The sequence below is a fragment of the Spea bombifrons genome, chromosome 10 (genome assembly GCF_027358695.1).
Source record: "Spea bombifrons isolate aSpeBom1 chromosome 10, aSpeBom1.2.pri, whole genome shotgun sequence".
In the NCBI taxonomy this organism is placed as follows: domain Eukaryota; kingdom Metazoa; phylum Chordata; class Amphibia; order Anura; family Pelobatidae; genus Spea; species Spea bombifrons.
The window spans coordinates 4909100-4936306 of record NC_071096.1 but is presented as its reverse complement, the minus strand read 5'-3'; the positions used below and the strand labels follow the sequence as shown (position 1 = coordinate 4936306).

At 42.0% G+C, this 27207-nt stretch overlaps 2 protein-coding genes across 2 annotated transcripts; one reads left to right on the top strand and one right to left on the bottom strand.

Moving 5' to 3' along the window:
- Positions 1 to 4389: 4389 nt before the first annotated feature.
- Positions 4390 to 11211, bottom strand: TRAF6 (TNF receptor associated factor 6). The gene is made up of 7 exons (XM_053449594.1): positions 11052 to 11211; positions 7987 to 8314; positions 6879 to 7029; positions 6312 to 6470; positions 5980 to 6051; positions 5574 to 5651; positions 4390 to 5389 (listed from the first exon to the last, which is right to left on the bottom strand). The coding sequence occupies exons 2-7, from the start codon at positions 8280 to 8282 to the stop codon at positions 4481 to 4483; spliced, it is 1665 nt and encodes a 554-aa protein (XP_053305569.1). The 5' UTR covers positions 8283 to 8314; positions 11052 to 11211; the 3' UTR covers positions 4390 to 4480.
- A 5348-nt stretch (positions 11212 to 16559) lies between these two features.
- On the top strand, positions 16560 to 23250 carry RAG1 (recombination activating 1). The gene is made up of 2 exons (XM_053449593.1): positions 16560 to 16607; positions 20097 to 23250. Exons 1-2 carry the CDS (start codon positions 16586 to 16588, stop codon positions 23240 to 23242), a joined length of 3168 nt encoding a protein of 1055 aa, XP_053305568.1. The 5' UTR covers positions 16560 to 16585; the 3' UTR covers positions 23243 to 23250.
- The last annotated feature ends 3957 nt before the right edge of the window (positions 23251 to 27207 follow it).

Genomic DNA, 27207 nt, shown 5'->3' with positions numbered 1-27207 from the left:
TTTGGGCAAGACCTTAATAATAACGTGTGTTTGGGTTCCTTTCTTTTAATTAGGACTGTCTGACGAAATCTAAAGATCGATTCTATATGGAAGAAGCACCAAACGCTTCTTTTGATCTTCAAGAAAAAAATAGCTCTTTATTTATTGCAAAATAATTTAGTTTAAAAGGGAAGCTTTATGAGAATATTTACATGTTTCGGTTCAAAAAACCTATTGTGTAAGACCATCTGATCTCTTGCTACACGTCGGAATTCTGAACAGCGGCATGCAAATGGTGGCGCTTTCTTTGCCTCTATTTAAATAAAAATAATGGTATATTCAAATTTATGAAAGGGGGTTTTCGCATCATTTTAAGTCTTAAACATTAAAGAGACAGAGTTCTTGAGGGTAAAAGTCCAAGACTCCCTCTAGATTGTAAGCTCCTTTGAGCAGGGCCCTCCTCACCTGTTCTGTAAGTGAATTTGTTATATACCTCTTGTTATGTCCTGTCTACCCATTGTACAGCGCTACGGAATACGACTGCGTGATATAAAACAATAATATTTCTTGGATACGAAGTCTTAGAATATTAGATATCGGGTGCACAGGACTGTGAAAGTAACAAAGACAGAACGGCAGATCCGATCGATTCGGCCCCTCTAGTCATAGATATATCATACTATATAGACTCAAACCTTCATCTCCTACAAAGGGTTAATTGCCCCAGTCTTGCCTCATTGTTTTTGAGGAGTAACACAGAAGCAGTCCGGCGATGCCCAGGATTTGACGCACACAGATTTTATTTTTTAATAATCTATGCGTTGAAGGATTACCGAAGCGAACGCACGAAGTACATTTAAAAACCTCCGAAGAACGTGACAGCTGGAAACCCAAGCGCCGCCTCGACTCCTAAATAATTTTATCTTCGGTCTGTGTTTGTTGGAGATAATCCATCTCGCTGACAGCACAGCGTAGAACTCTAAGGACCCCAAACCTCATCATTACGATATACCCACCACAGTGAAGATTTAAACGCTCCGATCATCACAGGAAAATTTGCCCAAAACAACTAAACCTGTTATTTTCTTTTGTCTTCACTTCTGTATTTTTCTCGAAACAATGTTACTTGTTTTCTCTTTCGGTTCGTTTTAGAAACCAAAGCATAGCAGGTTGCTTTATTCGCTCTACGAAGCCTTAGGTCCTCTGCTTGTTCATCGAAGCTCATGGGCACTAAAGGTCTGAATCGAGTTGAGGACCACGTGGTAATCTCTAGCTGGGTTGATGTAATTCAACTCAACCTGGTTGTCCTTCAGCCCGTCGAGACCAACTAACCAGCTTTTGTGGGTGCATGCTAAGGAGCTTCGGTGTTGTCCTCGAAAAAGACCGCATGGAACCCAGGACATATAACGGAAAAGGATACTTCTCTCGGATTCGAGTTACTCCAGACACTGGGACAGCCAGACTTTGGCATATTTGTCGGAATTTCAGAGCTGTCCTAACCAAATCGGGACTGTTGGCAGCTATGCAACAAAAAAAAAATCCATTAATTATTGCTCCTCAATTGAGTTTGCATTTCATGGCTGGATCCTCAATGTCCATGAATGTTCCCTGGATGGCTGAAAGGAGGAGAACCATTCATAGGGGCTGCATGGACCATTGTACGTGATGAAACAGAGTCCTTTTAAACCCTAAGAAATGAGTCCCCCCCGCCGCTTTCCTCCTTTTTAGTTCTAAACTATTTATTGTCTAATTTAAATGAGGTCCCCTGTAAACAAATAATTGTGCAAAAAGGAACAAAATGAGCTCAGTGTGAACCGTGGGTCCTTCTGGTTAAAAATGAAAGCTTAGTGAAACGTGGCTCGACTACCAATCCAGCAAGACCCACCTCGGTATTCATAGCCGGGGCCTCTCTAAACAAGATATGCTTCAAAAAAGATAAATGACCCTTTATTGTCCCATCACAAGGATTCTTTGTAGCGACACTTAAAGCTCTGGCTGTGATACCGGCCCACATGAGAATCCCAACTGGTAGAAGAAAAAATAAATGTAGCAAAAGAGAGAATTCCACGACAGAACAGAGGCAAACGACGCCGTTCTGGGTAGAATGGATGAAATTAGATGGTAATAAGAACCCCATCTTCCTGGGGCGAGCAGCCCCGTCTCAGGTGAAGATCAAGGAATTTGGACAGTTTAATGTCGTCATGACTTTTCTTGTTAAAAACCATTCTTCACGGGCCTGATACGATCTAAGAGAGGCGAAGGTGACCTGGGGGCACAGAGTATACCTCAAGGATGGAGCTGTTGGGTCTGTCATTGATGTATTTAATAAACATGTTCCAGTGTCACTGAGATGCAGAGACATACCAGCAAAATACGCACTGTAATGGTTAAAATGTAATATTTCCGTGTTAAATGCAAACACGCCCACAGTTGCTAAATTCCGGGATGAATCACAATTTACAATATTTCCATTGAGAAACAGCACTTTTTTTTTTAATGCCGGGAGCATCCTCTTGTCTCCTTTTATTTAAACAGAAAAATATGTTTTAATGCAAAAATTATACCTTTTTTTGTTAAACCCAACAGCATAACTGCAGGAAGCGAGAAGAACCTTTACGAGAGAGAACGAGGACTTTATCTCTATCCGTAAGAGTCTAAGATCAACGAGAGACAGAGGTTTGCTGGTCTCGCTTCTGAGATACGTCAACGGAGAGGAAATCCAGGGCGCATTTATCTGATGCTGTAACGCAGCGTTTACTCGTGGCATTGTTGAAAACTTCCTGCTTCAAAAGTTTTTCGACCCAAGACCCCGCGCGTTAAGGAGGCGACGTATTTGCTACTACGCCTCATCACGTATGCATCTGTACACGCATTTTATGTTATACACCCCCCGGGGTCGTCCTCGTGTTTCTTCCACCCCCAGGCAAACAATGGGTGATATGTATGAAAGTGTTGAAAGCATGACACCTAAAGATCACACTTGCTGCAAGCTGCTAGGCAAAAGAATATTTCTGTGAACAAACAGGAAGACAATTGTGCTATTTGTACAATTTTTTGGTGTGCGCCAAAATAAACCTACAAAATTACAATTTTATTTTGGCACTAAAAAAAAAACAAAAACGCAGTATATCCATGTCCCCTACCAGCTGAGTACTCTAGGCAGCCGCCTAGTAGAGTCACAATCGATGTGGTAATTAAGGCACACTGAAATTTTCTTAAACTAGTCCTGAAGTTGCTTACCTTTTAAAAATAGTGCATTGCAGTTAATAATATTCCATAGTTTTATTTAAAGTAATTAATGAAAAGGTTGTCATGATCCTATTCACCTCCTTCATGGCCTTTGTCATTTGCAAATACCCTTTATAAAAGAGCACATTCATTGCCGGGGAAATGCTGCCCTCTGCAGGCAATCTATGAATTTGCAGTTGTAAAAATGAATAGCGTCTCTTTTTATTTAACGCGCACATCGTGCACAGAAACAGATTAAAAATCACCAAGCGGCTAGCCAATAAAATAGAATGATTTAATGATATTTTACATTATAATTCATAGAAATCTGTAAACAGGCATAGATAGTCACAGTAGGCGATAAGCCACCAGAAAATCCACATTGCTACAGCCCCACGTACTTACAGCTTGCCAAAAGGACGGCCAGGAATTCCAAGTATTGACCCGATACCTTGAGGTGGAACCGCTTTAGAAGGATGTAAACAAACGCAAGCTATTTTCACTCTGTTCCGAATAGCAGACATGTACATTGGATTTGCAGCCAACCAATGGAGCACCTTCTCTGAAGATAAACTGCCATGACAAGGATCTTGGGAATTGTAGTTCAAGGACACGGATGATTAAAACTGTCTGCAACAGATCCACTGGTGAAAGGTGATAAAAGTTGATGGCGGTACTCTGGCTCATATGGTTATTTGTATAGCCAAAAGCAGGTGATATAAAGAATTAGAACTCCTGTTTCAGGTAATCCACCGTAAGTTATGGGGGCAACAGCTTTGACCCCCACACAGAGCTATGAATGCGAACCAAAGGATCCTCAATGAAGATCAATGTCGGTGTAAGACAAGCAGCTGTTTTTTTTTTTTTTTTTTTTTATAAAATGCACTGGATTGTTAGGGGCAGCCAACCTTAAACGTCTTGGCTTAAGAACACCAGAGACCAAGTCTACACGTGTTCCTGACACTATAGAATAACGTATAGCCATTTTAAAATTTCACTGGAAGCACAATCATGTAATTTCCATTAGGAAACCGCTGAATATCTGTTAAAGAAAAACATTTATAAGTTGTTAGCAGAGAATGATACGACTCTCTACTTTCTCTTTCGCAAAATACTGAGCAAAATGCTAGATTGTATCTAGTTACGCAGCAAGGAAGGTTTAGTGATGAGAAGTAAAAGCTACCGAAGTTATCAGCGTGTCGGTCAGTCCTGAGAACCTTATTTCATTTAGGAAAACACAGCTCATGTTAGTCCTGCACCACTGGAACTAAAATTAGGATGGTCCATCCGAGCTTCGTGGATGAACGCCTTCCCTTCGCGGGCTGTTGAGGTCAAGATGCGCGGTCACAGCGCAACGCACCAGCAAAGTGTCATTTTTAACAAACTGCCGCTGCTTTAAATTCTGGAGGTGCATGAAAGTGACGTAGCCGAAGCCTTTGGGATTCCGAGGGGCCATAGGCCGTTGGAAAGCCAGAAGATCCGGTTTTGTCTCCATCACCTCCTCTTGGTCCTGAGGGACAGATCCTTCGGACTGGTCCAGGATAGAAAGACGGATTGTTCCTTGGAACGGCCAGGGAAGGAGACTGTCGTATTCTCCCTGCATGGTGTGTACAAAAAGGGAAATGTAATTGGCACAGCGAGGCGCCGAGGGAAGCTGAAGGTGCAGCCTTAGGCAAAGCTTGTAGCCAGGTTTCCCTGTGTAAAAGCCCTGGCTGTGGATTACCACCGGCTTCTCCTCTTCATGGTTTTTCAGATACATACTAAAATTAGTAATCCTCCACACAAAAATGCCACTGTACTGCTGAGCCTCCACCTCGGCCAGCTTCTCCTCCATGGCTCGGATGGTTTGCTTAAGCTCCGCTACATAATGAGTCTGAGTTTCCATCTTGGCTATTAGTTCACGGATCTGGTGGTCTTGCCTCACGAGGCGTCCTTCCAGCTGTTCAATGGTCTCCCTGAGGTGCTGTGTCTCCTGGCTGCATTCATGCTGGGAAGGCATGATAGAGGAGTGAGGGGGGATCACTGACGGAGGCCCGGGCTCAAACTGGGTCGGATCGCAGAAGGAGAACCTGGCCAGATGGTTGGGCGAGGGTATGCTGATGCTGCGCAGGGCCTGTGCCATCATCCGCATGTGCGCTAAGGTGAATTCCTGCTGGTGCAACGCCAGCTCGTGTCTTTGCATCTGTAGAACCATAAAAATAAAATGCAACTTTACAGAAAAAGAAAAGGCAATGTTTACATCTAACATCTCATAGAAAATACTTCTATATCCACTCAATCAAGATCGCCATCATGCGTTTTGTTTTGGTCTGTGCATTGTACCTAGCACAATTGAAAAGAAAAAAAGAAATTAAAGAATAAGGTACCTTTTCTGTACATCCAAAGTCACTGAATGTGCAAGGAATCGGTGCCATCGCACAATCCATATCGTAATGATTAGGCAGCTGAAACAACAACAACAACAATTATTGACTGTACCTGAACCTTCAAAATTTACTAAAAAACTCAACATGCGATTCTGACTGAACTCCCTAAGACACATTTCATCTTTAATTTCAAAGTTTACCTTTTCCTCTATGTGAAAAAACATACAACTTTTTGAAACATCTAAATCCCCCTTAGTTTGTCATTTTGTACAGCAAAGTAAAGGCGCAACCCATCCAACACCAAGTCTGTTTCTTTTTGCACTTTGGTGTATATTCAGACTAAACACTAAAGACCACGTGAGTTCACTGGGTCTCTTAAACTTTGACTCCAAGGAAAATCTCTTACCTGCTCTCTGATGAGATTTGTTTGACAATATTCGCATGTCACGTAGGCCAATGGACAGGTCTGCTCATGGTCCTGCATTGTACAGTAACAGGGTGGGTTAGATATACATCGGCTACATCAATGATGAGCTCTAACTTGACGGATATCATGAGAGGATAAACCTGAGCCCAGATCCCATTTTAAAAACCCCAACCAATCTTTGTTATGCTTGGTGACTTATAACACAGGCTTGTCCTTTATCCTTCTACATAGTTGATGTCTGTAAAACACCACCAATAGGTTTTTTTTTTTTTTAAAGTGGAGCAACGACCATCTAAAGTACAGGACCGTACCTCCCTATGCACATACGCCATTTGAAAGGCACAGTTTTCGCAGGACACCAGGCGCCTTGGACAATCCTCTTTCATGTGTTGGTCTAGCTGTTTCTTCTGGAAAGGTAGCTGGCATTGTCTGCATTCCACAACGGCAAATTCACACACTGCTTTGTGATGCTAAATAAAAAACAGTTTTAAATGAATATCATCTGTATAATACCATTAAAATCACATTTAAAAAATGTTTAAAAATCTTCCATACTAGACATAAAGTGCTATCGTGAGTAAAATTAAAACCAACGCAATATAAACAATTAGCCTGAAAAGGGAATTAATTGTATTATGTTACATGACACCCTTTGAAAAGGTCACCTAGTTCAGATATCTGTAACCATAGAATTTATTTTGCTCCACTAATGGCCATTACATTGTCGGATACTTTAGGCCATGCAGAACATTGCTGTAAAATGACAATAAAACACTCAAAAAAAATAGGAAATAACTTAGGGGTTATGGAGCTACATAAATGTCATTTAGTGGAGTAAACATCTGTAATAACAAACATGTCAAACCCCTCCTCATCACCTCTAGGTGCCTCAGTTCCATCTTTGCGTTGCAGCCCTGGCTTTTACATTTCACGGTCAGCGAGAGGATTTCCCGTTTGGCGAAGTTGTCTGGAAAAAGCTGGGTTTCCAGTAGAATTTCCATGTCCACTGGGCACTTCTGGCCGGCATCCCTAAAGAGGAAAAAAGAACAAGAAAGAGCTCCATAGTGGAAATGTATCGATATCAGTGACCTCGCATCTGGCGGCGGCTAACAGTGCTGAGCGGAAATGGTTACGAGCCACGTGAAGGCGCAAACAGGAGGCACGGTGAAAGGTGCTCACGAAAACTAGGAACAAAGCCTAAAAAGGTGATAATATTCACGTAGGACGGACCCATTATTAATAAAGGCTTTTAAAATATGCTAAAAACCCCCTCTGAAAACTAGCTGAGTTGTAATCCAATTGTTCTCTGGTTTCCTTTGAAATCCCGGTGAGGACGTACGCAGCACCGCGTTTCCCGTGTTTCCTGATCGTTCCCAGTGGTTGTAATAAAAACGGCATCAGGCAGTAAACGCTGACTAAGAACTTAAGCGCGGCAGAATGTCCTGCTTGTCAGCGGCGGGGATGGCGCAATCGATTTACTGTTTTAAACACAAGAGTCACAACAAAATGACTTTCCCTTTCCCTGAAGCGGTTTAGTTATCTAAGTATTTTTTATCGGGGCGAATAGCAATGGATTGGGTTTTACCGAGCGGAACTTTCTGAATACGCAGGGTGCTTTATCTCCAGTTCTTAAATAAGAAATAAGTATGACATTATTTGCCCTGTAGACGTAGCTTTCACCTTTTCTGGTGCTTTACGAGCCTCTTGACCGGCTTCTTCTGGAGTCCATAGCCAGCTTTTCCTTGCGTTAAAAAAATGTGTTGCCAAAAACACTAACTCACTAACGTACTTAAAATATTTTTGGAAGTGATAAACAGTGGAGGTGATGAGTTTGGAGACTGTTAAAACTTCCCCAGCGTAGCAATTAATCAAATTTTTCTAAAATATTTTAAAATCTAAAACCCCATGGAGATGTCATTTCACTTGATTCCATGACAACCCCATTTATCCGATTACATGACATATATTACGGGTAACATTTCCCACCTCAAAGACTTCGTGATGCAGGCTTTGCAAAACCTGTGTCCGCACGGCGTCTGCACAGCCTCGCGCAAAGCCATGAGGCAGATGGGACACTCATACTTGTTCTCCAGCGGGGGATCAAAGTCCACATCATAGCCTTCCACGTCATCCATTACCAAGCTCGAGGGGCTGGTAACCGGCGTCCCCACCGGAGTGCTGACGGACTCGTCTTTCGAGCAGCAAGCGCTGGCCATTGCTGCACAGCATGCGTTGTCTGAGTCTCGGGCCTCGTAGCTGGTCCTGGTGTTCAGGAGACTCATAGTAATGGGACTGAGATCTGCTTCCACACCACCTACGCGTAAGAGATAACAGGTTAGTACATTTGCCGTGATCCCATATCCTTTTATTACTCCATTCCCAATTATTAATGTATATCTGAAGCACATTAATTGATACGTAGTCACCTTTTAGATTTTCCACAAGACCGCACTATCCTGGACAACTTGTTGGATCCCGGACTGACCCGTATTAAACTTAGGAGCCAAGAACCGATGCATTCACCAACACAAGGCAAAGCAGAGTACCAGAAGCAACAGTTTAGTAACGGCGGCAGGAGAACACCACCATTACGACAAATATATCCCTGGGACTGCAGCTTGAATTCTTCTCCTTCCACCATAATTTGCTATTATTATCCATGACCTCTAGCAGCCGGTGATTATTGAGCAAACGAGCGTTCATAATTACATGGAGGTGAGCGGTTACATTAATGTTTGAGGAGCCCGACTACCCGGCTGCTGGAATTTGTCCGGCCTCGATTTACAGTCCAGTAGCAATTAAGATGGAAATGATCATTTAAAATATTCTTAAAAATTAAGTGAGAATTTTAGGCTGAATAAAAATCTAGTATTTCAAGTAGCTGTACTTTTATATATATATTTTTATTGGATTTTTTAATGTATACACATTACTAATAAAACGAATGGACAGATGGAATAAAGTGTCTATTGTTTAACAGATAACCGAGTACCAAATATATATACCAAAGAGCTTGTGTATCCGGGTGCTAAAAGTAAAGCATAAGAAGGAACTGACTATATAGAAGATACTTCTTCCTAAACTCAGCATTGTGGACATTCACATCCGTATATCTAACCCACAAAACACCTGATACAAAGTAACCTCCTGATCATCCCATCAAGTATACAGAACGAAAACACTGACAGTAAGCCGGGACGCGCAGAATGAGAAGGGAGTGGGACATGCGCTGGGAATTTCCAAACATTTTCTTTTCTCAAAGGAACTCCGAGAGAGAATTCCTAGCATTCCTTCCCGTAAGCGAAGCTCCTATTGGCCGAGGAGTCTGACGCGGCAGAATAATCACTTACAGAGCAGTAATTCACGCACCGGGGTTTTCTGCTGTATAGGGAGGTTTCTGTTTAATCCTCGGCAAACAGGTAAAGGATTACATTTACAAACGTTTACGTGGCGCGGGATGAGATCCTGTTCAGTTTTGTTACATTGCAGACGGCGCAGCCAATATAGTTAATTTTCATCATATTAACTTTTGGTCAGCGACCACGATTTAAACACAGAAAAAACAAAAGCCAGAATTTCATTCAGTGTGGTAAGGTTTTCTTCTTCTTTTGGATTTCTCTGCCTAGGGATTTGTTTTATAACGCAGGGTCCCTTCTGCTATAAAAGGCAGAACAGTCAAATCTCATAACTTTTACAAACACATTTAAATTTCTCCCAAAGTACTACTTTATTTTATCTACCAATATCGTTCAAGTGTTTGGGGTCACTTAGAAATGTCCTTGTTTTTGAAGCAAAAAATATTTTTGCCCATTAAAATAACATGAAATGGATCACAAATTAATGTAAATGACTATTGTAGCTGGAAACAGCTGATTTTTTATGGAATCTCTCCATAGGTGTACAGAGGCCCTTTATCACTCCCATCACTCCTGTGTTCCAATGGCCCTTTATCACTCCTGTGTGCCAATGGCACTTTACCACTCCCATCACTCCTGTGTTGCAATGGCCCTTTATCACTCCCATCACTCCCGTGTTCCAATGGCCCTTTATCACTCCCATCACTCTTGTGTTCCAATGGCCCCTACTTGCAGCATCCACTACGTCAACATTGGAATTTGGGTTGGGAAAAGAGCAAAATCGTGCAGACCCTCCCTGTGCGTTTGCAAGGAGCCACACTGACAGCTATCATATGCAGGAGACATCTGGGGGCCCAAAACACTAACCTGTAGTATTCACATTGGTGTCCCCAGGGACGGGTCTCTGGGTCTGGATGTCACGCTCTCGTCACCCGCAGGCTGTCTCTGCTGCTGTCACTGTCCATTTCCCGCTCCCTTTTTCCTCTATTTTCTGTCTCTGTTTCTTGCTGTATCTCTATTTTCTAGGTCTGTCACTTTCTTGGTTATTGTTACTGGATTTGCCGCTCGCGCCGTCTACCTGACACTCTTTCTTCCTGTCTCTGTCACTTTTTCTTGTACTCTCTTCCAAAATCAGTGTTTCTTGCAACAACTATAACTGGGTCTCACTGTCTCTTTCTCTGTCGCTGCTCCTGGGCCTTGATTGTAGCATTTGCTGGCGGCTCCCTTTCTTTCCCTGAGTCTGGGTGTGACAGTCTCTTTCTCTGTGACTGTCTCTGGCTGCACTATGTCTCTGCCAAAGACTCAGAATCAGTGGCAGTCACGGTCTCTTTGGCTGTCTGTGGGTCTGTCACTCTCTTTCTCTGTGACTGTGCCTGTCTGTGTAACTCAGCGACAGTCACAGAGAAAGAGACGTTACACATAGACTCAGCGACAGTCACAGAGAAAGAGACGATGTGTAACGCCCCTTCTCTGTGACTGTCCCTGAGTCTATGTGTAACTGTCTCTTTCTCTGTGACTGTCGCTGAGTCTATGTGTAACTGTCTCTTTCTCTGTGACTGTCACTGAGTCTATGTGTAACTGTCTCTGGCTGTCACTGTTTTCTGCCCCTGAGTGAGTCACTTTGTGAGGAGATTGATCTACAGGAGAGGGGCTCTTTCTGCTGTAACGTAAACCGCGGGAAACCAAAACACTTACCAACTTCTAATCTACTTCTCGGGCAACCTCGTTCTCTTCTCCATTTCCAGGAACTCTCGGGCGCTGAAGACTTTTTCCTTCTACGTCACACCCAAAAACCCAAAAAGCTCGCGAAGACTGGCTCTCAGGTCGCACCGCTGCGCCTGCGCAAGGGCAGTGACGTATAACTTCCGGCTTACACCCGTCTTGCCGCGATGCGTCCTAAAGCTCAGGTCCTGTATGCGTTCCACGCATGCGCATGAAATTCACTGAGTTATAAAGCCACGTCTTGGAACGAGAAAAAACACCAAGAAGAGCCATAATGTCGCCAAAGCGCGGCGCCATTTTGGTGGAAAACATTTAGTGGGAAACCAACTGTTCTGCTTCAGCCATACATATATTACATGATTAGATATCACTTCTACATGCTTGATGTTGCATTATGTAACACATTTACACTGGAAACAATTAATACATTGCATATAATAAAGATTATTATAATAATTATTATTAAAATAATAATAATAATATTTATTATATTGTTCCAAATATGGTGATTAGATTGCTGCTTTTAGATCATTACAGAAATGTATGTTACATTGATATTTACGGTAATACTATATTTAAGTCTCAGGGCTGCATTAACATCAGTGTGACCCATACCTCCCGGTTGTCCTGTGTTTTGCGGGACTGTCTCCTAAAGGCGCGTCAGAGGATCTCCCCTGACTGGCCCAGCGATCTGTGAAACCAATAGAGGTCCCACTTGACCCCCAACCCAACTGTACCAATTTTCTCTAGACACCCCCACCTCTACCCCGCCGCCCAACAAAGAATCCCCAGTTCGGACACATAAAATGGCGGGGGATACCGGAGAATGAGAGCTCGGCAGGAAAGTGGCAAAATCAGGACAGTTGGGAGGCATGCAATTGTGTTGTGTAAAAGGGACAGATCCAGTTTAATGAATCATAGGCCAGGCTTTTAGTCTTTCTGCCCGTCTTTGGCTTTGGGCTTCAGATATGTGAATTTATTATTACTTGGTTTCTATAATCGCGAGTGATCGCTACGAAAAAGTCCTCTCGTGACCAATCATGAAAATGACAAGATTGATTTGAAGGCCGCCTGTAACAATGTTTCGTAGTTTACTTCCAAAGCATGGACGACATTGATCCTCGTCTTTCACCGCTGTAACGTAACTTCCATTTGACAAGCGTGGCTCGGAGGTTCTCTGATGTTTCTAAGGTTTGGGTAGAATTCCAATACCAGTTTCTCCACAGAATATACGGGCTTGGGCATGTTAAAAAGCATGCGCGCTCTCATTCATCACTGAGCGATCACAGACGCATGGATGGAGCTTTCCAGGAGAGTCAACATCAACAACCTTCTAAAGATGAGCTGAGTTAGTCGCTTACACTTAAAAATGCATACGCTGAGATGAAAGTTATCTTAAGGTCCTATACTTGGCCCCACTTCATGAAGATACTTGGTTCTCCTCCACGCCAGGACATTGTTAAAAAAGTATAGTATGGACATACCTGGGAACTCTCTGGGTTTGGCCCGGAGTCTTCAGGTGAAGAGCTGCTTCACTAGGTCTCCGGGTCACCTTCTCCTATGTCTGGGTAGAAGAGCGGGATTTATATATTCTTTTTCATAAAGTCCCATCAAAGATTTCAGCTCCAGACTGACAAAAAGTCCAGCAGTGACAAGGATATGACATTAAATCCCAGCACTCTGCATATACTCTCATGCCGTTCAAGGGAGCAGTTTTTGGGAGATCTATGCCATGGAAGGCAGTGATGGTGACAGACTATGGTGGGATATTAGCTCACTTTACCTTTAGGTGAAGCCAAAGGGTCACACAGTCTGGAGCTGATTTCTAACCTCCTCGCGGTGGAGGTGCTTTTGCTGCAAGTATGGTTTGGTTGATATCCCTGCCTGAATACAGGTGGCTCATATGAGTACATCTTTAAATTATGACAAGTCAAGGTTTCCATTATTCAAGCCATTTGGGTAACACATTTGGCCAGTTGCTACATAGATTCTTCACGATGGACTACATTTCAAGAGTCTCAGGGGCAGCTCAGTTAGGAAGTTCCCAGGTATGCTTCCCCAACACCGGTAGATCCGCTCCTGGTCCAGACACATTTTCCACATCTAACTGATGTTACAACAAGGATTCTGCTTTGTTTCCTCAATGCCCATTTTCTTCTAACATCGGCAGCCGGAATATGGATTGAATACGTTTCATTTTGGAACCTGCATTGTAAAAAGAATGTGTTCACAAGTCCCTTATTGCTCAGACGTAATAGTCTACATAGCCCCGTTCGACCCCGTATGTCACCTACCCCTCTGTCATACATATTTGGATGATGTAATCAAGAGCACTTAGGAGGTGAGCTAAACTTCATGCCAAAGAAAACACACGGAGAAGATCAGGCCAGTAGAAATAGATTATTTATTGATCCATCATCGGTCCCATATATGAAGCAGATGTCCACCACAAGAGGAGAGAGATAGAGGCCGACTCAGGTAGAGAGGTGAAACGCCAGACGTGTTTCGCGCTTAGCACCTCTTAATCACTGGGCTTTAACCCCTTAATGACAAAGCCCGTACATGTACAGGCTCACAATACGTTGTTTCTAATGGGCTTAAGGACAACCCAAAACCTTGGCCATTCTCACAAATGCCTCTTGAGGGCAGCAGCTACGTAGACATTAACTCCGAGCACGCTGCTTTATTATCGTGTTTTGCATTGAAACACTGTGACAAGCGTCACTTGCCAAGCTAGGAAACCTGTGATTATGGTGTCTCTGTGATATTTACGAGCCCCTTCCCTAAGTGCACCAACCTACTTTTCTTAAAGCCCTTTGTACGCGCTGGAGGTCGCTGGAGCAGCGCGCTCCTCCGCTATCTGACGGCTCGTTTCAGAAAATATTGGCGCTGCCGCCTAACGTTCTATGAGATTTACACCTCTGCGATAGGGCTGATTGCCTCTGCATAATGTGTACTTACATTGCCGAGATTTCTTCTGTGCCATCTCACTTATTTCACTATGAAGGGCCAACCCAAGCGAGTAAGGAGAACGCCAACAAGTCTCTCTGATTTCACCGTACGTCATTTTGGAAGAACTCAACCCATTCTTGCGGGAAGATCTCACCAGGGTCCATTATTTCTTATAATAACTGAAAATAATTGTAAATAGTTGAAATATTAAAATATTTAATTGAATATATATCATATTTTAGAGCTTCTTGATCCAATGAGAAATCTGACTGCCTTTTCGAGCCATGAAGGAATTTTTCCACCTAAGTGGCAAAAATTGAAAAATAGCTTAATTGGGTTTTTTTGGGGGTTTTTTGCCTTCTTTCAGATGAAAAGCAGGAAGGATCGGTAGACGGTGTGAACTTCATGGATCTTTTTTTCAAACTAAATTTCAATGTTAGTATGATGCCCAACGTCAACGCACATCCAAACTCTGTATTTAGTGATTAAATCTCAAGTGTCCCTGACCTTTCGGATGTTAGGGTGTATATGGTTGGGTCGCAGGGCTGGACTGGAGATGATTAGGGGGTCCTGGCACTTTAAGGCCAGCAGACACCAATTTACATGATTGTGGCCGCCGGGAAAGAAGTCGTGGAAAAACCCTGAGAGTTCGCAGGTATGGTCATCATCAGTAGCACATCTGATGTAAACATAATGTATATAATTACAATTAATCATATTTGGACCTGGAGCCGCCGTTGTTGTCAGTCACGTGATGTTTTGGGTGACTTTCCCGGCTCAAACACCACACTGAGCTGATGCTTTATGGCAATAATAATGAAGTCAGTTCCTCCATAGACTTTCATTAGTCAGAGGGTCCAGCTAGGTGATTAAGACTGAGTCATTCTGTTGTTCCCACACGCAGTATGATAAGGAGTCGGGGTGTTTAGTAGATTGGGGATCAGATAACAGAGGGAGAACGCATACAAATGGCTGATATGCAGCTGCCAATAAACATTATATTACGGGGCAAAAACCTCAGCAGTTTTAAAAATATTTTGACAGCATATTTTTATTTATCTGGTATTAGCAATAAAAAAATGGCGAAGATTCCTTTAAATGATCGACGTCGGCTTGTTTTATGGCTCATCCCGGAACACGGCTCCTGCTTTTCCATCTGTAGAGATGCTCGTTTTATTGTCAGTCTGATTTAAAGCAGATTTCGGCATCTTCGCTGATAAAGATCAGCATTTTCCAATTAAAATGCCATCGCTTATAGACACGATGGTCTAATCAGACAGACTCCTTAGCGCTTGTCTATAAACGCTGGAGGATCACATCAGGCCCCCGTGAGTTACGTTAATAAAACATGACATTCTGCATGCAGCGCAGTCCCTGGCGGTGGGTTAAGCAGAAGGGTCACGTTTCCCCCGGTAACTGCACGTGATTGCAAAAAAATGGTCTTCAAGAAGCCCCCCCGAATTTAACTCCCGGGGTAATTTTTCCCGCGGATGCCGGATGTCGGGAACCAGTTTGTTTCAAATATTTCCTTTCCAGGTAACGCAAGCAGCAGATTTTCCCAACATGCCCCCCTTATTCCCGCTTCTGATGAAAAAGCTAAAAGGCTCAGCTCCTAATCTAAAGCTGCTGTTCCACTTAGATAAAACGTTCATCGAAATCTAAAGATGTGATTTTACATGGTTAAAAATGTATTTCTGGGAAAGGGTTAATCATTCAATAGCTCTTGGGATGATATTTCTAATGATGAATTTATGTAAGGTGTAAAAATTCAGCAAAACATTCTGTTTCTGCTCCAGATGAAAAATAATAATAATAATAATAATAATAATAAAAATAATAATAATAAAATAATAATAAAATAATAATAATAATAATAATAATATATATATATATATATATATATATATATATATATATATGTATATATATATATATTATCCTCAGAATTACTCCAAGGTTATTGATTGGCTATAAAAAAATAAAAACATTAAATAAAAAATGCTCATGAAATAAATCTGTTTAAGGAAAATCTTAAAGATTGACCACCGGCTAAGACTTATGGGAGTCAGAGTTTGCGAAGAAAATTTGCAAAGAAAAAAAAAATAAAATTGAAATATATTACATTTTTTTCTGTGCTGGCAGTGAAAGGGTTGAATGTGTTTGCCCTGACATGTGGTTGTTTGTCGAGGTACGTTTGACCCACAATAACAGAAATCGTTACGTGTTTTGAAGTGGCGGAGAATAACACAGCTGTGACTGTCATGCACGGTCTGCCTCCAGCTGCTTGAGAGGGTCCTTTAAATCGACGTGGGTTAAAAAACTTCTCACCCTCCAAAACCAAAAACACCCCAGGTGCAGAAAAAAAAAAGATGCCCTGGGCTGGGTAACAGGTGGGGCAAAAAGGGGGTCAGCTTGTCTCCTTATTTTCCTATTGGCTGCTCCACATCCAGAATCCGAGAGCTGCCAACCAGCGCTGGCGCTATATAAAGGGCACAGATCACCTTTCTAGATAGAGCTCATCATCCAAGGCTGGGAATCCGTGTGACACGCGTGTGATGGTTGACACATTGGCACCAGGTAGGGGATCTATAGAAATTAAGAACATATAGAAGAAAAGAGGGGGTTTCAGGGGGTCTCTGCGCCCCCTGATATGACCCTGATCCCTGTGACTCTTTCCACTCCTTGCTATCTGAGTTATCTGCTATTTGCTGTTAAATCCCAAACTTTTGTTACATATTTTTTGCTTTAGTATTAAAATTCCTTTTTTTTTTTTTTTAATTCCCACCGGTGTTAACCCTGTATATACCAGAGGAAAGTGCAATGATGTTAAACTACATCTATAGGCCAATCCTAAATATATAAATATATGTTTTTTAATTATTTTTTTGCTTTAGTATTAAAATTCTTCTTTTTTTAATTCCCACCGGTGTTAACCCTGTATATACCAGAAGAAAGTGCAATGATGTTAAACTACATCTATAGGCCAATCCTAAATATTCTTTCTTTATTTATTTGTTTTTTGCTATTCTGCAATATTATTTTTTCTTTTGCTTTAGTATTAAGATTCCCTTTTTTTTTTTTTTAATTCCCACCGGTGTTAACCCTATGTATGCCAGTAGAAAGTGCAATGATGTTAAACTACATCTATAGGCCAATCCTAAATATTTATTATTTTTTTGCTATTCTGCAATATTTATTGATTTTTTTTTGATCTTGGTTTTCCACTTTTAGTGTCTAGTGTTTTATGATTACAGACGAGGGGGGATCTTCTGACCTGTAAAGATGCCTATGGTTCAAAGCGTGATTAGGAAAGATCTTAACATTTTGAGATATACTTTGAAAATCTACAGACTGTTTGTGTTCAGTTTAGAATTCATGTATTTTATCACTTTTGACATTATAAAATAAGTAATTGTTCCGGTGCAATTTGTCTGCTTTTTTTTTAATGGTGTTTATGATGTTATTGCGTTTATGTTATTTATTGCATTTATTTAATGTTTCGTTTGGTTTACTGGGAAAATGTTTTATTACAAATACATTTATTTACTAAACACGTTTGTGTAGCTCTCCTGTTATCTTTATGATGTCATTAATATGCCAGAAATGTTAATTTTATTATCTTTTATACTGTGGTATTATGGAGTAATAATAGATGTTATGGTGTTTTTACTAGAATTACTGGGAAAAACGGTTATATTCACAGGTCATCGATGTGCTCTCCAACTTACTGGAACTTTTCGGTTCTTTAATTACCCAAAAAAAGGGTTTTTAGGTTAGTTGAACATTTTAATGTTTCTCCTGCGAAATGGTTATTAAAATCATCCTTTCAACTTTTAAGGAGCCTTGCTTGTTTAAGTATACATTATACAGGGCCAACCAAACTCTTCTTGCCTTTAAAGCTCACTGGGGTTGGCCAAATGCCTATCCCTTGAATGTTTAAATTTCCTTACTGTATTAGAAGTGGTAGAGACCACTTCTGCTTGGAGGTTGTTCCACCTATCTACCACCCAGAGCCGGCCTTAGGTGTTGTGGCGCCCTGTGCGGACTACTCCTCTGGCGCCCCCCCCCTCACTACCCCCCTCTCTGCCCCTTCAAACTACCCGCCCTCTCTGCCCCTTTAAACTACCCCCCCTCAAACTACCCCTCCCCTCTGCCCCTTCAAACTACCCCTCCCCTCTGCCCCTTCAAACTACCCCCCCCCACTTACCTTGTTGCCGGAGTCCTGCGGTAAGAGCGGGAGGCATCCGTCTTCTCGCTCTGCCGGCATTTCATGTTGAGCGCCGGTATAGTCCGGCGCTCAACATGAGATGCTGGCACCGCGACGGAGTCACGGAGAGTAAGGGGCGCCGAGCGGTTGCCGAGAACTTCACGAGCAACCGCTCGGCGCCCCTGACCGGGACTTAGATTAAAGCATCGGTTTTTTTAAAAAACTTTATTTAACATCAATGATGTTAAATAAAGTTTAAAAAAAAAAACAAAAAAAAAACCGATGCTTTAATCTAAGTCCCGGTCAGGCGCCCCGGCAACCATGGCGCCCTGTGCGGTCGCACAGGTCGCACACCCCTAAGGCCGGCCCTGCTACCACGCTCTCAGTCAGCATCATTGAATGTGTCTTTCTGTAACTCTCCTGGTGTACTCAATTGTGGTTGGTAACATTGTATCATAAAAGCTTATCTTTCACTCCTTTTTTATTTTGTCAATTAAAATAACATGAAATGGAGCAGAAATCCAGCACAGACGGGGTTAATGTTGTAAATTATTATTGTAGCTGGAAATGGCTGATTTTTAATGGAATCTCCTCATAGGCCTACAGATGCCCTTTATCACTCCCATCACTCCTGTGTTCCAATGGCCCTTTATCACTCCCATCACTCCTGTGTTCCAATGGCCCTTTATCACTCCCATCACTCCTGTGTTCCAATGGCCCTTTATCACTCCCATCACTCCTGTGTTCCAATGGCACGTTGTGTTCGCTGATCCAAGTTTAAGTTTAAAAGGCTAATGGATTGTTAGAAAACCTTTTTACAATTACATTAATTACAATTACGTTACAGACGGAAATTTCCTTGTTTTCCATGAAAACAGCTGAGTGACCCCAAACTTTTAACCAGTCATGTACATACAGTATATATATATGTCCCCAGGGCTTCAGTCCATCATTAGTCCTAAGGAGGCAGGCGGCAGTCGTTCCCGCAGGGTGATGCAGGGCAGCTGTCTGTATTATTGAGAAATAACGCCAGCATGTCTGCGGTCATTAATATAATGATAAAATAATTATGAGATCTTTATTCCTTCTTCCAACAGACAGAAAGCCTACAGACCTGCACAGAACTGCAGGACCATATCCACAGATATAATATATACCGGCATTTATATATATATATGTTTTATGGGGGCTCGTCTTTAAGCTAATCTTTATTGTTGCATTTTAGGCTGCTGTTTATTATAAATCTGTCTCAATATTTATAACAAAAGAGAAGTAATAAAGCGAGGGCTGCACTGAATGATTAGTTTGTACTTGCATTGACCTCAAAAGTGCAAATTATTTTGTTGTCATAGAAACATAGAATTTTATGGCAGATAAGAACCTTACAGCCCATCTCATCTGCTCATTTCTTCCTGCCGTAAGAATTACTGATATTATTTGGTCCTTTTGTCTTCAGTTTAGCATTATGCCTGTCCCACGCATCTTTAAATTATTATTTATTGTTTTATATAGCGCCATCAAATTCCATAGCGCTGTACAATGGGTCGACAGGACATAGCAAGTATAGAACATAACAATTTGACTTACAGAAACAACAAGTTTCTACCACTTCTGCTTTAAGGCTGTTCCACGTATCTACCGCCCTCTCAGGAAGTAAAACAACCTTACATTTCAGCTAACCTTCTAGTTTTAGGTGATGATCTTGTGTTAACATTCCATCTCCTTCAAAATATAATTGCCTCTTTAACTCTGTTGGATACAAAGTTGTGATGAATTTTTTTTCACCCCATACAGTGATGTTTTATTACTAAGGAAATGTATTTTATGAACATTTTTATTTTTTATTTGTTTTTTTTTAGGCTGTGATGACATGGAAGGCCCATTGTTGAATGTGCACCACTGCCCAACGCCCAACCAAATTCAACACCCGTATACTAAATTCTCAGAATGGAAGTTCAAGCTGTTCCGGGTCAGATCCTTAGAGAGCACATCGTCTGAGGAAGAACAATATTCCCGGGAAACATCGTGCACCAGTTCTCAGGAGGCATCTCCGGGTCTTCAGCAGGACTCAGAAGACCTTAGCATGAGGTCCGAACCAGGACCAGTTACAGATATCAAATGGCCAGAGAAAACCGTAGATAACAACCATGAACCAGAAGTGCAAAGACTGGAAGGAGAAGCCCATTCAACCTTTTTGCAACAGCTGTGTCGTATTTGTGGGGCTTCCTTTAAGATGGATGGACAGAACAGAAAGTATCCTGTCCATGGTCCTGTTGACAGCGAAACCTTGAAGGTACTTAGGCGAAGAGAGAAGAAGGCGACCTCCTGGCCGGACCTCATCTACAAGGTGTTCAAAATCGATGTAAAGACCGATCTAGACACCATCCACCCGACGCATTTTTGCCATAACTGCTGGAATATCATGAACCAGAGATTCAGCCACAATTCCAGCGAAGTTTATTTTCCCCATAACAAAACTGTTGAGTGGATGCCTCACTCGGAGACTTGCAATGTTTGCAAGTCCACCAAATCCTGGGGGAAAAGGAAAGCAGGAATTCAAACAAATGCCCTGCTTGCCAAAAAGAAGAAGACGGGGGTTGATATTGTCAAAAAGGCTAAGAACTTACACCACGTGAAGACCAACAAAGCTTTTAACCAGATCAAAGTTCATTGCAAGAAAATCCACCTGGACACCAGTCTGCTGGTGGTAGACTATCCAGCTGACTTCATTAAGTCTATCTCCTGCCGGGTCTGTGAGCACATCCTCTCCGACCCCGTGCAAGCATCATGCAAGCACCTGTTCTGTAAAAGCTGCATTCTTAAATACATCAAGATCATGGGTTGCTACTGCCCATCTTGCAGATACACCTGCTTCCCTACTGACCTCACGACCCCTGTAAAATCCTACCTCAACATTTTCAATTCCTTGGTCATAAAATGCACGGTGCCTGGGTGCGACGAGGAGATCACCTTAGAAAAGTATGGCGCTCACATCTCCAAACACAAAGAAACCAAAGGCAAAGAAGCTTACGCTCATATTAACAAAGGGGGCAGACCCAGGCTACACCTGCTCTCATTGACAAGAAGGGCTCAGAAACACCGTCTTAGAGAGCTGAAGATGCAAGTGAGGGCTTTTGCTGACAAAGAAGAAGGGGGAGATGTTAAATCGGTGTGTTTAACACTTTTTCTGCTGGCCCTGAGAGCCAGAAATGAGCACAGGCAGGCAGATGAGCTGGAGGCCATTATGGAAGGCAGAGGAGCAGGTCTTCATCCAGCTGTTTGTCTTGCAATAAGAGTTAATACATTTCTGAGCTGCAGCCAGTACCACAAAATGTACAGGACTGTCAAAGCTACCACCGGAAGGCAGATCTTTCAACCACTCCATGCTCTGAGAAACGCAGAAAAGGCGTTGCTTCCAGGCTATCATCCTTTTGAATGGAACCCACCGCTAAAGAATGTTTCTACCCGTACAGATGTTGGGATCATCGATGGCCTCTCGGGTCTCAACAGATCTATGGATGAGTACCCTGTGGATGCAATTTCCAAAAGGTTTAGATACGATGCAGCCCTGGTCTCTACGTTAAAGGATATGGAGGAAGATATCTTGGAGGGCTTAAAATCCCACGATCTAGATGATTATCTGACAGGTCCCTTCACTGTGGTTATTAAAGAGTCCTGTGATGGGATGGGAGATGTGAGCGAGAAACATGGGAGCGGCCCAGCGGTACCGGAAAAGGCAGTCCGTTTTTCCTTCACAATCATGACAATCAGTGTTCTCGATACTAATGGATCTGTTCGGATTTTCGAGGAGACTAAACCCAACTCTGAACTTTGTTGCAAACCACTTTGTCTGATGTTGGCCGATGAATCGGACCACGAGACTTTGACCGCTATCTTGAGTCCTCTCGTAGCAGAAAGAGAGGCCATGAAAACAAGTGAGCTAATGTTAGAGGTCGGCGGAATTCTTCGGAATTTCAAATTCATATTCCGGGGAACCGGGTACGATGAGAAGCTAGTGAGGGAAGTGGAAGGACTTGAAGCTTCAGGCTCACATTATATCTGTACGTTATGTGATTCTACTCGTGCGGAAGCTTCCCAAAACTTGGTTTTCCACTCCATCACCAGAAGCCACTCTGAGAACCTGCAGCGCTATGAGACATGGAGAGCAAACCCATACCGTGAATCCGTTGACGAGTTGCGAGACAGGGTCAAAGGAGTTTCTGCCAAGCCCTTTATTGAAACCCTCCCGTCCATCGATGCTTTGCACTGTGACATTGGTAACGCAGCTGAGTTTTATAGAATATTCCAGCTGGAGATTGGCGAGGTCTACAAAAACTCCAACTCAACCAAAGAAGAGAGGAAGAGGTGGCAGGTCATTTTGGACAAACATATTAGAAAAAAAATGAAGTTAAAGCCCATCATGAGAATGAATGGAAATTTTGCCAGAAAACTCATGAGCAAAGAGACAGTAGAAGCTGTATGCGAGTTGGTCCATAACGAGGAGCGGCAAGAGGCTCTCAGAGAACTGATGGATCTGTATCTCAAAATGAAGCCAGTTTGGAGGTCCTCATGCCCGGCTAAAGAATGCCCAGAACTTCTATGTCAGTACAGTTTTCACTCACAGCGCTTTGCAGAACTCCTGTCCACCAAGTTTAAGTACCGATACGACGGCAAGATCACAAATTACTTCCACAAAACCCTTGCCCACGTCCCCGAGATCATAGAGCGTGATGGCTCTATCGGCGCTTGGGCCAGTGAAGGCAATGAATCTGGGAACAAGCTCTTTAGGCGCTTCAGGAAAATGAACGCCAGGCAGTCTAAGTTTTATGAAATGGAAGACGTACTGAAACACCATTGGCTGTATACCTCTAAATACCTCCAGAAATTTATGAACGCTCATATTATGCTAAAAAACCAAGGCTTCACTTTAGATGTTGAGCAAAGAGTGCCTCAAGAAGAAGAGCTGGGCTGTTCTATGGAAACTTTAGAGCCAATGGAGTTCTGAACACTATAGAGAATCTGGCTTTTTCTTTATTTCTGGACTGGTCCGATATCTTACACTTTTCCTATATAAAATGGTTAATTGTAACACAAATTAACATCTTCTTTATTAATCATTAGTCAACGGTTCAATGCAAGACATACAATATATAAGGACTTTTTCAATCCAAGGATAGGTAATTGTCTTGTACGGTTATTAGTTTTAAGAAAAATGGGATATATAAAAAAAACACATTTTTAACATGTTGCTTCCACATTTCTTTAGAAGAGCAAAGTTTGGCCATTTCGTTGACCGTTGAGTTAGTAAGCCCGGATAGTTCTAGAAGGCTAAAACCACCTTGACAGGAGCACATTGGGTTTTTGTTTTTTAAATTTGTAATTTGCACCAGAGTATTCTTTGTTACACTTAATCCTACCGAATATTACCTACTCGAATGAATGAATGAATGAATGAATGATAAGCAGCATACAAAATGATGATTTATAAAGACCAAGCGGTCATATCACCATAGAAATCAATGGAATAGTCTGATCAGGAGGAAAAAACTATTGGTTTCTATGGTGATGTGACAACTTAATCTTTATAAATCACCATTGCACGTTAAAGAGCTGTAAAAACTTTCATTCAAGTACTTGTAGAGGTAAAATTCTGGGGGGGCTACTTTTGCGTGATCTTATACTATAGCGGAATGGAATTTTCCATTGGTTGCTATGGTAATAACATAACTTTTCAAACTTTTTCCTATGAAAGGTCACAAAATTCAAGTTTTTTTTTTTTCACAATTTTTTCTGTTTCAAAGGTAACCAACCAGTTAAATTCAACAAAAGAAGCCAATTTGCCTCAACTGTATGAAAAATTGGCAATCTTAAAAATCAATTTCCAAAATATGACAGGTGACCCTGAGTTTACCGTCCCTACAAAAGATAAAAACAATCTTTTTTTTTTTTTATAATAAAAGACACTTCTGGGCTCTTTGTAAAGACCTGTCTCCTGTTAATGCCATTTTGACAAAGCTGGCAATGACCTTCACCAATTTAGGTAATAGGAGCAGAAAAAAGTCATATTGCACAGAATTACATCACAAATCACAAATAATATGTTTGTTAAGGCTAGATAAATCTCTGAGTCATATTTTTTGCATGATATACTTTATCCTTTTGCTGTGCTCCCCTTAGGTATTGAAATAGTTAATGTTAATTAAGATTTGTTAATTAGATTAGATTAAATGGGTTAATAAACGAACATCCTGGATGGCCGGGGTCAGATACTGCCGCTCCAGGAGCAGAACATTTAGGGTGGCTGTCTGGCGCTTGGAGAATTTTATGATTTTATGATAAGCTGTATTATCCCCCAAACAACTTCCCAGTGCCCTTGTAGCTCCCAAACAGCTTGTCAGTGCCATCTTAGCCCCAAAAAGCTTGCCAGTTCCATCTTTGACCCCAAACAGCTCGCCTGTGTCTCTCTTAGTGCAGACTGATCCAGCATGCAGGAAACGGATGTGATGTCACTTCCTGCATGCTGGATCAGACAGCGTACAGGGAGAGAGTGTGAGGGAATAAGTAGAACATGGGTGGGAGGTCGGCATTGGAGAAAGAAGAAACTGACCCAGACACCAGAGACCTAGGCTGATAAGACGACTTCCCAAACCCTTCACCACAATCACTTTCATTCATTACCTCAATGTGCTGATCATTTATTTACCTTAATCTGTCACTTTAAGTCATCGACTCCTCATTGTTATAAGAGTTATTTGCTAATAATGAAACCTAGGCTACCTCAGATACTTGATTATATGATTTTATTATGTGCCGTTGTTCCTTCAAGGTGTAGCTACACTATATGTTTATGCTTTTTAAGTGTTTTAGAAATGCAATAAATAAACCTCACAGTACGGAACGTCGGAGGAGGAGGAATAAGGCAGTTCGGGACTCCAGGGTGCATTTTATTGGAACATAATACATATTTTATTCATTTTACCGTTCAGTTGTACACGGAAACGGCGTTCACACACATAGCATTGTGTTACCTTGTTATATTTTGTTGTCTTGTTGTTCTTTGACTTTCAATAAAGGTTTGAACATCGGAGCCTCTGTGTTTCTAGTTTCTCGTAGGGGAACCGCTGAACCGTATCGGGGAAGTGAAGGGATATAATTAACCTTTTCCTGTCTTGTCTGCTTTGTGGCTATATATATAAAACGCACACAGTGTTACTAACGGTTACTCGATTGCTGTGATTCAGGGGTGCCGTTTACGGGGCGCTGAAATAAAATACTTTAACTCGAGTGGGGTTTTGACCCAGCATGCCGAGGGGTATAAGCAGTTAGGTCTTTTGCCCCGTTACTTGCCCTTTTGTAAGGTGTAAGCGTGTTGTTCATGGCTACCTACTAAATGCCCCATTTAGGTGGCAAAGACATAACTGTGCCTGGTTTCTATACATGAGCTGACCCTGAGACTCTTTAATTATTAACCCTTTAATAGCCCTACGAGAAGATTCCATGTAGTGACCCGCTAAATCCGTTACTGAAATGGCTCAAATGACAACATCTACTTGTCATTATTTCAAGATACACTTAATTGACTCACCTGCCTTCAAGAAGGGATATCAACCATAACATTCTAGCAGCAAAAGCACAAATGGGGAGTCTTATATATGAAGGAGTCAGCTCCAGATTGTGTGACCCTGAGATTGGGGTAAAAACTCTGGGAGCTGCCAGGTATGGGAAAAACACAAACTCTCGGGACCCCCTTCAAGCTCCGTCTTCTCGTATATAAATCCTATTGTAGATCTAAATGCCTTGTCTCCAAATACGTCATTAGAAGGGAGTAATTGGAATTCAGTTATGGGCAATAATATTATGGAAATAAAATGTATGTGACAATGTTCCACATAAGCCATTGATAACCTAGAAACATTGGATCTGCCGGCAGATCGGCCCCGTTCTCCTGCTGTAAAGACCCTAGACCTTAATCAGTCGTTGGTCTTGTCTTAGATTCAGGAGCCGTATGCCTATCCCATGCATGTTTAATTTTCCTGATTGTGCTAATACTTGATGTCTACCTGGTAACAAATAATTAACAATTAATTGGCAGCAGATGTTAGCATCGGCATGAAAAGGTCCACTTTTGTGCACCAAGAAGCCGGTAAGAGCCCCCAAGAACCTGAGAACCTTTCACACCAAAGAGCCGGCAGGGGACGATATCACACCCCTGCTTGCTGGACACCTCTAAGCTAATGACTTGATCTCCAATGGCCACCCCAACAGCAAAGCTGGACCACAGATCCCTTGTCCAAACACGATCACCACGTTCTTGCTCCATCTGTGCCGCGAGACTTTCGGGACACACTGTACCTATTCCCTTTGGCAGCATCTACTTTTCTGGAAGACCTGGCTTCGAAGTCCCTTTCATTCCAGACACCTGCACGTAGACTTTAGTTTTTTTGGCTCTGAATTGGAACACCTGGTAGAATAATGGGTCCACGTTCTCTTTTTTTTTGTTGTTGTTAACACAGTTTGATTAGATATGGAAGCTCGTGCCAGTCACTTACGGTTTGAACCCATGCTTTGTCACGTTAATCAATAACGTTGATTGCTCCCTGCGACAATTCATCTTAACATCCACCGATTATGTGTTCTCCACCAGATTGTTTGCGATTAATTTAGAGGAAACAAAAGCAACACAAACCAGTCATTTTTACAGCATAAAAAGCTTCATTTGTAGCCTCTGTGCCGGCTCAGAAGAACACGCGGATAATGATGCAGAAGGTGTATCAAGGAAATACCTACTTTCCATAAACAAGTGCTGGTTGTCGATGTATCTTGTAACTGAGAAGACGTCCAGATGTACTTTTATTTCATCAATACGTTAAAAAAAATCCAGAAAAAAACCCAAAAGGCTTTATTTTCTTATAGCAGCTTTTTACAAAGGTAAACTAACGCGGGTCTCGCAAACGAGCGGCTTAATTAATA